The following is a 14,209-nucleotide window of genomic DNA, read 5'->3' on the forward strand; positions in this document are numbered from 1 at the left end:
CACACATAGCGACAGCGATAATGATGTTGCTGTTACGTCACCATTTTCTGTGACGTAACAGCGACCTAGTAAGTCGCTGTTATGATCGCTGCTTAGCTGTCAAACACAGCGACGCAGCAGCGATCATAACGTCGCTACATGTGCAGAGAGCAGGGAGCCGCGCAGACTGCTTAGCGCTGGCTCCCTGCTCTCCTAGCTACAGTACACATCGGGTTAATTACACGATGTGTACTGCAGCCACATGTGCAGGGAGCAGGAGCCGGCACTGGCAGTGTGAGAGCGGCGGAGGCTGGTAACGAAGGTAAATATCGGGTAACCACCTTGGTTACCCGATGTTTACCGTGGTTACAGCTTACCGCAGCTGCCAGACGCCGGCTCCTGCTCCCTGCTCGCTTCATTTCGTCGCTCTCTCGCTGTCACACACAGCGATCTGTGCGTCACAGCGGGAGAGCAACAATAAAAAAATGAACCAGGGCTGTGTGTAACGAGCAGCGATCTCACAGCAGGGGCCAGATCGCTGCTCAGTGTCACACACAGCGAGATCGCTAATGAGGTCACTGCTGCGTCACAAAAACCGTGACTCAGCAGCGATCTCAGCAGCGATCTCGCTATGTGTGAAGCACCCGCTCCCTCCTCTGCATCTGTGATATGATTGGAGGATCGGATGACAATAGCATGATACTTGGCTCATGATGGCAGCACAGCGGGAGCTGAGAGAGTCATAAGCATATCACATCCGATGCACTTGCATATGATGTCAGGGTGGCACGGTGGCTCAGTGGTTAGCACTGCAGTCTTGCAGCACTGGGGTCCTGGGTTCAATTCCCACCAAGGACACTATCTGCAAGGAGTTTGTATGTTCTCCCCGTGTTTGCGTGGGTTTCCTCCGGGTTCTCCAGTTTCCTCCCACACTCCAAAGACATATAGATAAGGACTTTAGATTGTGAACCCCAATGGGGACAGTATTTTCAATGTATGTAAAGCGCTGTGGAATTAATAGCGTTATGTAAATGAATAAAATTACTATTATTATTGTTATAGCATCATGTGAATGCAGCCTAAGGCCTCTTTCACACGTACGTGCCTCCGGTACGTGTTTGGCAGTTTTCTCATGTACCGGAGACATGTACACACGTAGACCTATGTATTCCTATGGTTTTGGACACACATGTATTTTCTCACGGAACCTGTGTCCGTTCTGTACTTACGTGTGTCCGTGTGTTTCTCACGGCAAAATGTCAGTTTTCTCTCCGGCATCACGGGTGTCACACGGAATGCAAACGTGTCACACGTAATGCAAACTGACCACACGGATGTGTTCTGTGTGACATGCACCGGAGACAAAACATGTGTCTGTGAGAAAACAAAACAAAACTTTACTCACTTCCTCCAGCCCTGCAGTCCCTGCCGCTGCTGTCACTTGCTGCCGACTGCCGCTCATTATGCTCATTGAATATTAATTTCACTGCGGCCGGAAGCAGCAGCAGCGGGGAGTCTGCAAGACGAAGACTGGGGACCGAAGATCAGCACCATGGACAGCGACGCCAGGGACAGGCGAGTAGATAGTTCCCGCTCTCCGTGTGTTATCACGGATAACACACGGAGAACACACATAGCCCATAAACACGGTGGGCAAAACGCATCTCTGACACGTCCGTGAAAAACGTGCGTGGTTTTTCACGAACGTGTAAATCCAGCCTAAAAGCGAGGAAAAACTACAGCTCCGTACATTGTTTAATGGCTGCTCCTGAATACTGGGAAGGAGATCCACTCCTATTCATTTCACTTGAAGTATCTGACCAGCGTGCTGGTGTTCTGCTCTGTACATTGTAACAGCTCAAATCCGGATACTTACGGACCTAGTAACAGCTGCCCTTTGGGGGCCTTGATGTCTGATCCCCACAAACCTAAAATGTATTTTCTTGCAATAGCCAAAATCTTGCTTTAACCTAATAATATGCACTATAAAAATACCAAGAAAATACTGCCTGTTTGCCTTACCATGGAGCAGTGATGGCGTGCGTACAGGAGAGGTGTCTGCAACATCACTTGCGGGCACTGGTTGTATTAATCAGCCGACAGTCTACGCTAATCATAGATCGCTTAACCTTTAAGTGCTGCAATCAGTCATGACCATGGCGTCTATGTGGTGAACAGAGAGATTGTACATTACATTCATTCGTGTCCAAAAGAGAGACTGACACAAATTTTGATTTTCAAAAAATTTGCAGTTTGTGTTTTTAGACCTTTAGTCATACGCTTCTATGGTTACTGAGGTACAGTTCTAAACATGTCTAAGTCTATGTGCGCACGTAGCGTAATTTCATGTTGTTACGCTGCATATTGCACTGCAACGTAAACGCATGCGTCCTGCGTCCCCTGCACAATCTATGAAGATTGTGCATAATCCATCCGCACGTTGCGTTTGAGAGCGCAGTGATTGGCATGCTGAAATTTTGATCCAAATCGCTGCGCTGAAAAAAGCAACAGGTCACTTCTTTTGTGCGCTTTGGATGCTGCTCCCACTCTGTCTATGGGAGAGGCAGCATCAGAGCACATGAAATTGGCATCTATTCTGCAGACACACTGCATCCATTATGTAGTATTTCTACAGTGATTTGAAGCGCACATGCACTGCCAAATCGCTGCAGATTTTTCAGCATGGACACTACACAACGTGCTCACAGAGCTTTAAAGAGGTTGTCCACTACTTAAACACTGATGGCCTATCCTTAGGATATGTCTTCAATGTCTGATTGGCCGGGGTCCAACACCTGGTTCCCTACGATCAGTTGCTCTTGATAACGGCAGCAGGAGCAGACTGTGGCTGTAAATGCTCAGTTCGAGATGTGCTCCATCTTCTGACTGAGGCCACGGCCGGGTACTGTACATCTGTTTCCTATTGATGAACTATCCTAAGGATCAGGCCACCTGTATAGCTGCACATACCTAGTCATACCTATGTATTGTCAGCTATTGCAGAACATGTTAACCCCACTGGGATTCCTACCCGTTCGGCCAGTGAATATCATAGCCAGACCATTAATCTCTCTTTAATTCTTCCCTTATGGAATCTCTGAACATCTGGTGTGACGCCCTGGACTAGCCAGATAGTCACAGATAGCGCCCCACACAACACCGGTCCCCCAAAAAGGTGTCATCAGCCAACCATTAAACCCTAGTCACCTCTCTCAGTGTCTGATGGACACACCAGGGGGCGGAGCCAGGCAGTTGGCCATGCCCACAGAGGAGTTCAGAGAGCCTGAGGCAGGAAACACAGTGTCAGTTGAGAACAGATGAGTTAACAGGAGTGAAGGAGAGTGGAAGCAGGCCTGTGCCCAGGTCTGCAGCAGTCCGACAGGTGTCGGGGTTGGAGCCCGGGCACCTTTTGCTAGGAGGCAAGCGGTGGCGTCAGCCTACAGGAGCCGGGAAGACGGCTCGGTGGAGCAGTGGTGGACCGGGACAGGGTAGTGGCCCGCCGGTACCGACCCGGGGAACCGACTCGGAAACCGGAGCACAAAGGGGGGGGTACTCAAACCCTGAAATGAGGTCCAGAAACCAATGGACCGAGTTAATTAACTGATCGCGGTCTGGACTATAGGTCCTTTCCCACCCAAAGTCCCGACTGAAGACAACAGCCCAACGAGGGGGATAGAAAGCCACCGCACAGGCAGAGAGATCCCACGGGCCAGCGTCTGCGGGCAAAAGGGCTCTCCCGACATCCACGAAGCCGGGGAGCGGACTACCGTCGCTGAAGCGCAGGCAGTCCACAGATACACAACACGGTGCAGGAAAAAGGCAGAAACCACCAACCGGGTGGGGGACCAGACTGCGGGCACCGACCACCATCATCTTGGTTTACCAGAGACTCGATTGTTTCATTCCAATAGTGAATACACCAGTGCCCTCCGGCCACCCATCTCCCTGCACCGCCAAAGCTCTCCCAGCGGGTCCCGGGGCCACCATCCCTGCCCACGGAGGGGTTAACAATTTGCTGCATACCATCTGCCCCGGGTGCCCCGTAACTGCAGCGGTGGTGCCTACCTTCACCACATCCCATGGGTGGCATCACGAACTCAAACACTGCTCTGGTCGTACACCTACGTCCCCCTAAAAAACGCCAGCCCCCCTTTCAGATTGAAGTGGATCATGGGGCCCCCGGGTCCGGAGACACTCGAGCCACCCACCAGCGAGCCCGGATCCGAGCAGCTCGGTTGCAGCCGAGCCCGGGGCGGTACACTGGCACTAGCATTACACTTAAAGGGATCCCCTGCAATCCCTAACCTGAACTGAATCATATACAGCATTCATGTCGTTCGTGAAATTCAAGGCTGCATACATAACAGAAACCAAGCTCGTATCGCAGATATATTTATAAACCATGAAGACATATAATATGGGGGTACATGTAAAGACCGTGTCACATCAGATAGGATTGACATATTGGTGGCTGCAGAATCCAGCACAGGCACACAGATTTATTCATTATTAAAAGAGATTAACGATTTCCCCTGTCTTCCATGGGAGTACTCCCCGTTCGTTCTTACTCTTGTAGATAAATAATCCTTGATAACAGCCAAATTGTGGCTGAAACATTGGATGGACTATAGCCGTTTGGTTGCGATAAACACATTGACATTGTCACAGGAAATAGTTTCCGACTTTTTTCAATTTGTTTCTATATCGGAGTGTGCCAGAGACTTCTATATTATTCTATCCTTAGGACAGATCATCAATGTCTGATCAGCCAGGGTCTGACACTCGGTACCCCCTACGATCAGCTGCTGTCAATGCCGGCAGAGAGAGCAGACTGCGGCTGGAAATGCTCTGTCTGACAGTGGCCGCGGCCGAGTACAACACATCTGCTTCCTATTGATGACTTATCCTAAGGATCAATGTTAAAGAAGTGGACAACCTCTTTAATTTTTTAAGATTCCTGAAATTCACCCTGGTATGCGGATATCAATTTCTGGGCCAAATTGTGATGATGGTGACCCATTCTTGTCTAATCAGTGCTTGGAATTGAATCACAATTTCTGTGTTTTTGTTTCCTCACCCATAATTTCAGGATTGGGCACATTCTCAATGAGAATGAAATAATATAATATGAAGATATCCTAGCTATGGGCCCAAAGAGTGAATGTTTTTTTCATCGAGCACCTCAGTCATCCCTTTGCCTTGTGACATGGTTTCCATCATGCTAAAAAAAAAAAAAAAGCATTGTTCATCAACAAGTTGCTACTGGATTATTCAAAGAAGTTGATCTGGGTGAATGTTTTGATACCGTTCTTTATTCCTGGCAGTATTCTTAGAAAAAAAATTTTTTGGTGACCCCACTCCCTTGGATGAAAAGTAACACCACACATGAATGATGTCGGGATGCTTTACTGTCTTGAGGGCAACCATGGTTAAAAGGAATCTGTCACCAGGTTTTTGCTACCTTAACTGAGAGCAACATAATATAGGAAAGGAGATCTTGATTGCAGCGATGTGTTACTTACTCAGCTGTTTGCGGTCATTTTGATAAAATCATTTTTTTCTCTGCTGCAGATCTAGCAGTTATACAGAGCTCATAAATATTTTGGACTACCAGGCAGCAGGCCAAGTAGTCCTCTAATGATAAAATCACAGTTTAATCAGCAGTAGATTATCAAAACTACACTAAAGCAGTCCAGTAAGTGAAACACTGCTGGAATCTGGATCTCTGCCTCTAGGTTATACTGCTCTCAGAATAGGTGGCAAAACTTTGTGACAAATTCCCTTTAACAGATGAAGGCATGTAATAATAATTTCAAGCACCAGCAACCTGGTAAAGCAACCAGTCGGCATTTATCATTCAATCAGCATGACAAACATTTTATCAGCAGCGTTGTCCTTGTTAATCAAAAGGGTCCATGGAGCCTCTGTTAGGAGTCTCGACACGGAAAATAGCCAGATATCCCTCCGGGAAGGACCTACTCAAGGAGTGGCTCTTTTTAGGAGACCACAATAACCACAATATTAAGTGTCCCTTTTAGTCAATATCCAGCTCTTGACGAGTTTAAAGATATGACAAGGGAAATACCAAGGCCAGGTATCCATCCACAGACCCTTTTGATTTGCATACTTCCTAGGGGGCAATGTACCTAGGATTTCACTGTGTTGAGCGCCTTTGCTGGTTGCCGGCAGTGTTTTCTCTGGCTGTTCTCCCCAGGATCAGTGATTGTTTTGTCTTGTTTATCCTTAACACTTTTTCCTTAGCTAATGAGAATATGACTAGTGATAGGTAAGTAATCTTGTGGCAGGGCTGTAATTCCATGGAAATGTTTTCTTTTTGTGGTTAAGGTAATTTTCACCATGAGGAACAACTGCAATTTTTTTGCAATTTATCGGATTCATCTTTATAATAGTCTAGCGTTACTGTATATTGCCACTATAAACTGAAGCACCTACAGTAATTTTGACAAAATTAAAATGTGGGAGTCTCAAAAATTTTGGCCATGAATGTACTTGACATACAGAAACCAAAAGAAGTCCAATTTCCTAGTTGATGTGATAACAGCTTCACCTTTTTATTCCATTGACAAGGAGTCATAAAAACTAAGACTTGACGAATATACCCACAAAAATGTCAGCTTTGGCATTTCATAGTGAAGGTGTCCATGACTCTCACTGGAAACCCACCTTTCACATTATATATACACACACCTTGAAATAGTTAGAGAAAAGGTTCCGTTGAAGTCCTTAGGGTCATTGTATAATAAAGACATGAAACATTTAACTCTGTATAAAGAATATTACGTGCATGCAAGGTTATACAACGTATGGACTGTTCAATACAACCTACAGTCATGTCTACTATTTCCTACAACATTATTGTATTACTAAAGGAAATATTTATTAAAAGATTAAATAATTGTGCGGTTGACTTACTTATCCAGCTTATGCCCTATCCATCTCTTTTTAAGGTTATCAATGTCATCTTGATCAGCGTGGCAATACCTAAAGCAAGAGAAGGACTTAAGAAAACAAGAAGGATGGCGGGTAACAAAGATACAAATCATTTCCTTGCACATATTGCTCTCATCTGCAATGCAGTATGTTTACATGGATTCACAAATCACTGGGTAAAAATAGAAAACTGAGTCATTAGAAATGCACAGAATAGTTCTTCACATCCTGTAATGATCCCACAGTGTGACACATTACACAGAAGCACAAATGATATCTGGAGATGGAGCAGGTTTGATGGGAGATTTAAGCCATTTTGTGTCGTTAGTTACCATCATGGGACTTTCCTGATAAAAGTAATAATATAAATAACTTTCTATACGTCTTGGGTCCTAGATCTCCACATATATATAGATTCACAGAACAATCTAGATGTTTGCATGGACTGTCAATCAGATTGCTGTGTGCATGAAGCCTACACGACTATAGAAAGCTAGGTATGGATTCATGAAATCCAGGCAACTCATAAATATTCAGCTCTTGCTTGGCCTTAGCAGAATTTAGATTCATTTTGCAAAATGCATTAATTTAAAACTACATCACCTAGTGTTGAGCGGACCCGGATCCGCAAAATCCAGATCCGCACGGTTTGAGAGCCCGATCCGAGTCCGACCAGTACCCAGGATCCACGATCCGGATCAGTTTTGTTTTTTTTTTGTCTCTCGCGCGCGCTCTCTGGATCCGGCTCCCCATTGATTTACATTGACGCGGATTCCGGTTCGGATCCGGACTTCTGCGGCAACCCGATCCGTATCCGCCGGACCCGGATTATAACCGATCTGCTGAACTATAACAACACCCCATCATGATGTTCATAAAAATAGAAATTAAAAATGGGGTTAGTATAATTGTGTACCCGTTAATCAGTTTTTGTTTTGTTTTTTTTTATAAAAATTAAATTGCACACAAGAATATTAGAAATATATAGCATAAATATATGTACAGTCGAAACCAAAAGTTTACATACATTATCTGAAAAAAACACATCTGCATGTTTTTCTCACTATGTGACATAAAATCAGAAATGAACCAGACTTGTTCAAGTCCATAATTCTCTTCCTGAGATCTTGGCTGATTTCTTTTGACTTTCCCATGATGCTACACAAAGAAGCCGTGTGTTTCAGATATGCATTGATATACATACACAGGTGTGTCTCTAACTCAGATGTTTCCAATAAACCTATCAAAAGCTTCCATAGACATGACATCATCATATGGGCTGTCCCATATTGTTTAAAGGCATAGTACTCTTCGTGTATGTAAACTTTTGACTTTGCAGAAAGTAAAAAATGTCTTAAATCACTCTCTCTCATTATTCTGGTATTTGGCAAATATAAATAATTTTGGTTCCTAGTTGACCTAAAACGGGTATGGTTTATTCTGATTTCATGTCAGATAGTGAGAAAAACATGTCTCTTTTTAGATAGTGTATGTAAACTTCTGATTTCAACTGTATTCTCGATCCTTTGTAATGCCAAGGGTAGGTGATTCAAGGCACACTGTCAAGGTATAACTCAAGCACCCACAAACACATGAAGCTGGCAAACTGTATGTATGTATACACACATATATAGGCTCTCTCTCTATTTTTCAGATTCTTCTCTGTATCCCTGTGCCACCCGAACAGTTAGCTAACTGGTACAAATTATATGCGTATAATATTTATATCTATCTCTCTATCTCTCTCTATATCTATATCTATCTCTCTATCTCTCTCTATATCTATATCTATCTCTCTATCTCTCTCTATATATATCTCTCTATCTATATCTATATCTATATCTATAGTTGAGCTAGAACAGATTTCCAGCTTTCCTGAGGGATCAGGTTACAGCTCCTGCCACAAATGTATATTGACAAATGAGTAGGAGAATAAGGAAGGACCAGCTGCAGAGACAGAAACAGAGAGACCCAGAGATGCCATCACTTCTATAAATTGTTCTAGCATCTCATCCCAGTGCTGGACTCACAGCTACATTGCTCATTACAAATGTAGAATTTATTTTATACTGCTTCTTTTCTGAGTGAGAGACAAGTTAGGGGTGTAGGATCTCCCCTACTGTGTGCGCAGTGTTCAGAGGCATTATAGCTAGATTTAGCTCATTTTGGAGTTAAACTCCGTGCAGACTGACACTAAACATGAAGCTTGTAGATTTGTGCAACTATTGATAATTGTCAGATACATATCATAACAACCTGATATAGTGTAATAACGCATATGCACACACAACACAGTTTATTCTGAAATGCCACCCATAACATTACTCCTCAAAGTGGTTGTCTGAAATTAAAATATATTATATATAATATATATATATAATATATATATATAATATATATATATATATATATATATATATATATATATATATATATATATATATTTTTTTTTGCATGGATTGACTAAAAAGATAAACTGAGGCACACTTACTATTTAGCACCCACCAAGGAACCAGCTCAGGTCGCTATGAAGGCTTCTGCTGGTTGCAGTGTCTGTCCTGTTTGGTATTCCCAGCACCGCTGTGCCTGTAGTTTATTGGAATAGTCAGGTGACTAGAAGAGAGTCTGATTATATGCTCTTCTAGTCACCTGACCTGGCAGCCAGTTCCGCGGTTCAGCGGTGCTGGAACGTCTGATAAGGGCAGAGACCACTTGTAGAGTGGCATGCACTGGAGAGTGAGTGTGTGTTCAATTATCGATTCTTATTCTTGTATGTGTGTGTAATATAAGATAAGGAAAGGTCATCAATGTTGAAGTATTGTGCCATCTGACCAGTTAAAGGGAACCAATACGCATGATTTTCGTATATAAACCTAAAGCCAGTGCTATACTGGCACTTTCAAGGCTGATTCTCTACATACCTTTAGTGATCAGCTCAGATGTTTACTTTTTTGGATTTCAAAACCTAAAGTTTATGAAATTAGCTGCTTGTTGAGTGACAGCAGCTGAGGATCAGATAAAAGCTGGGGAGTATTCATACCAATCCCCTCCCCTGTTAGAAGTAGCATAAGTATTATACAATTGACCTAGCAGGACCTGTGGTGAGGTCATACCCATGTGACCAGAAGGGGCGGGGCCTCAGCCAACAGAGCTAGATACTAGATCACATGGGTATGACCTCACCACAGATCCTGCTAGGTCGATTGTATAATACTTAGGCTAATTTTAACAGGGAGAGGGGATAAGTATGAATACCCCCCCCCCCCCCAGATATTATCTGATCCTCAGCTGCTGTCACTCAAGAAGCTGCTCATTTTATAAACTTTACTTTCTTGGATTTCAAAACCTAAACATTCTAGCTGACCACTACAGGTATGTATAGAATCTGCCTGATAGTGCCAGTATAACACTGGCTTTAGGTTATATACGAAAATTTTGGTGATTGGTTCCCTTTAAGGGTTTCTATGTTTTTATGCATGTTAGGAGCATTAAAGCATTACATTTTGTCTGCAGTCACTCTGTGTCGTTCTATGTGACAACAGACTTCTGAATTCTCACAGTGTGCACACTGAACACTGTCAGGATTCTATCTAGAATGAATTTGCATCTGTAGTATTGTAATAAACTGACTCTTCTCCCCAAACATCATAAATGAAAGACTAAGATACAGAATTAAACAATGTAATAGGAAGACATTATTATCTCTGTTTAATCTACTCACATCCTGATTATCCATGTAAGAACATGAAATGTAATTAATTCCTGATATCGTGTGCATTCAACAGTAAATTTTATCATTAAGAGCTCCCAACCTCAAAGTGTGCATACTGACTACAGCGTACAGGAATACACACTGGCATTAAAGAAAGTATTTCAATTTTTTTTCTAAAAACATTAAGAACATAGGTCACATTTAATTAAAAACTATATGTTAATTAAATTAAAGGTAATCTGTTAGCAGGTTTTTGCTATGTATTCTGACAGCAGCATGAGGATGGGACAGAAACCTGAATTCAGTTATGTGTCACTTAGTGTTATGAGTTAATAGATACCTTGGTACCTGATGGTGCGGAACTGAACGGAGACATAACAGGTGGTCAAATCTGTATTCACACAGGTTCAACAACAGTGCAGTAAAGTTCACACAAAAGTAGTCCAAGCAAGTGCAAGTAAATGGTAGAAGTGAAGCAATAAGTCTGCAGAAGTTCACAGCAGGACTTCCCTTAGATCCAGAAATAATTCATACACAGAGAAAGCAAGTCCCGAACAGTCCTTCGTAACATGGCCAAGATTGCAGAGAAAAGTCTATAGGACAGTGTACACACTGACAACAGGTACTGGCTTATGTGGTGCAGACCGAAGTATAAGTACAGGCAGACTTGAGACCCTTCTTGGAGCATGACCCTTGAAGAAGAGTAGAGACAAGTCAACTTGAGGAGAGGCCACGAAACCACTGTGTATCCAGTGATACTGCTTCAATGCAGCTTTGCTCGGAACAGATGCAGCAAGAGATCTGGAAACCAGGAGTGGATCCGGGAAAAGCCAGAAGTAAGGAGCAACACCAGTCAGAGGAGCCCGATCCAGGGAGTAACAAGGTAAACAAATACTCAGGCAAGGCACGAATGAAGAACCAGAACTTAAATACGCAGACTAACAGGATCCACATGGTTAAAATGAAGCAGCAACCGCCATCTTGACTAAGGCAACAGACCCAGAAAGTTTGATGGAAAACCTGGAATCCTGACACTCAGTTTACTGGGTACAGCAGTTTTTATCATCAGTTTTCTTTGCTGGAGATCCGGTAGTCATCAGTTGTTGAGTGGTATATAATGTATCCACACCACAACCTTCAGTGTATATTGTATAGTGAGAGCTGCTAAATCAGTGCTTGGTGTATGGTAGGACTAGGATAAATGAGACCAGTTGTTCTTGAGTGATAAGCTACTGATGATAAAACACTGATTGCATGGAAACAGCAAAATGCAGCCCAGTAAGTGACACATTACTGGAATCCAGGGTCTCTGCTCTTACATTTTGGTGCTCTCAGATTACATGATATTTTATTACATACTGAGTGATATTTAGTGTTTTGGACACCTTCAGAGTGGAGTGCCAGTTTGCTTCAAGTAATCAGTCTGTTCTGTATGTCCCACCAAGAGGTAGATGCCATGTCTCTATAGGGTCCTCAGCCTGTGCTGTGTGTCCAACAAAAAGGTACATTACCCTCATCTCTATAGAGTTCTCAGCCTGTGCTGTGTAACCCACCAAGGGGTAGATGCCATGTCTCTATTGGATCCTCAGACTGTGCTGTGTGTCCAACAAAAAGGTACATTACCCTCATCTCTATAGAGTTCTCATCCTGTGCTGTGTGTCCCACCAAGGGGTAGATGCCATGCCTCTATCGGATCCTCAGACTGTGCTGTGTGTCCAACAAAAAGGTACATTACCCTCATCTCTATAGAGTTCTCATCCTGTGCTGTGTGTCCCACCAAGAGGTAGATGCCATGTCTCTACGGGATCCTCAGACTGTGCTGTGTCTCCCACCAAGGGGTACATAACCCTTTGTCTCTATGGACCCCTCAGCCTGTGCTGTGTGACCCACAAAAAGGGTAGATACTCCATGTCTCTGCGGTACTCACACTCTAGTTTTGCTGTGGTATTCATTGCTCTATAATATAATAAAATTATCACTTACAGTAACATTATGAATTTCTAGAAATCCTACCTGTCCAACCAAGCAAGAAGGCTCTTCGCTGAACCAATAAGGTCCACAACAGATGTCAGGAAATCATTCGGCAATTTTCTGCTGCTCTTCCCATCATAATGGCCACTTCTCCTTCTACCAGTTATAAAATTTTGTAGATTTTTGGCAGATGCATTTAATTTATGTGAAAGAGTTTTTAGATTTTCGGTTTCCAATCCATAGTTCTGCAAAGAAATGTAAAGATATTAATACCGATATTAAACGCAACTTTTATGTCATGAACAGACAGAATTAGCAAAAAGTCCTCTCTCCTATGTGAACTACTGATTGACTGACAGGTAGCGCTCCAGTTCTTTCAGCAGCTAGTGTGTTCTATATGGTTTTATATAACAGCTGCTGCAGAACATCATGTTACCTACACTACTTCAAAAGAACAAAAGCTTTTCTCATCAGTCCACTAATGGTGGTCATCAATAAGAATATGGCACGTACAAGCATAAAGAAAAAACTATTACAATAAATATCTAAAGATGGACATTGATAATGGGCATGTTTTGGAAGTAAATGGAGTAGATTGTTAGAGCGGCAGCATCTCTTACTGTGTGGCAACTTTCTAGGGGGTCTCTAGTGCTTTATATACAACTCACATACATTAACCAAAATAAATTTCTTCTAATATAATATCTTTTGTAAAAAAAAAAAAAAATCATTCCGTCCGGATAGGATTACCTCTTATTGAGCTGTAATGTGATTTTTAGTAAGCCAAATTTAGAAATGCAAAGACGTTCAAGGCAAGCTGAGTATACTCAATCAGTGATTTTTGGTGAAGGACATAGGCAAAAACTAACATCTTGGTACACAGGCCTTCCTATAGTTTAAGGAAAGCCTTTGAGCCGAAACGCCTTTATTTTCACGTCTGTGCTCCAAAATAAAGCAGTAATTGATCACATCGGTGATGTCTTGGACAAATTTTTTTACATCCAATTCATACAACACACTTCTTTGAAACCGATGGAGACCGAACTCACTTAGATACATTAGTAGCCAAGTTAGAAGATAATGCCAGCTTTTATTGTGGCAGTTGCCCAAAAACAGGCCACGTCAATGGCAATAAATAAACATATCATCCAGGGAAATACTTAGCCCTGATTTGATAAGACAGACATTGTGTACTCCAGTCTTAATGAATGCACTACTGGAGTGAGATGCACTTAATTCATGAACACCTGGTGCGCAGCTCCGCCAAGAATCCTACTCCAATTGAGGAATGGAGCACATTTTTGTTGTAATTCACATCCCTTATTTGGCATAAATATTGCTGAATTTCTCCCATCTTTGACAAAGCTGGGTTGGGATTCACGCAAAAACGCCAAAAGTCACAAAATTTGTGCTCTACTTGGAAGTTTTTGGGGTGCTTTCTACGAGTAAACTGTTGAAAGTCATTTAATAAAATCGAGCCCTTATAAGAAAGCTATGACGAAAGTAGTTACAAACTACACTTGGACCACCCATTAAAATACTTAAAACCCCTTTATCCAGGGACTCTGCAATATCTTTGTATTATCTGTAATATTT

General features: G+C 42.7%; 1 protein-coding gene across 4 annotated transcripts in view; it reads right to left on the minus strand.

Moving 5' to 3' along the window:
• Positions 1 to 14,209, minus strand: part of CNKSR2 (connector enhancer of kinase suppressor of Ras 2) — a 562,096-nt gene that overhangs the window by 438,453 nt on the left and 109,434 nt on the right. For all 4 annotated transcript variants that reach the window (XM_075335413.1, XM_075335412.1, XM_075335411.1 and 1 more), the window contains exons 3-4: positions 12,656 to 12,858; positions 6,913 to 6,981 (exon numbers count right to left, since the gene is read on the minus strand). In XM_075335413.1, coding sequence (XP_075191528.1) covers positions 6,913 to 6,981; positions 12,656 to 12,858 — 272 coding nt within the window. The remainder of the gene's footprint in view (positions 1 to 6,912; positions 6,982 to 12,655; positions 12,859 to 14,209) is intronic.

This window comes from Anomaloglossus baeobatrachus, chromosome 2 (genome assembly GCF_048569485.1).
Source record: "Anomaloglossus baeobatrachus isolate aAnoBae1 chromosome 2, aAnoBae1.hap1, whole genome shotgun sequence".
Classification (NCBI taxonomy): domain Eukaryota; kingdom Metazoa; phylum Chordata; class Amphibia; order Anura; family Aromobatidae; genus Anomaloglossus; species Anomaloglossus baeobatrachus.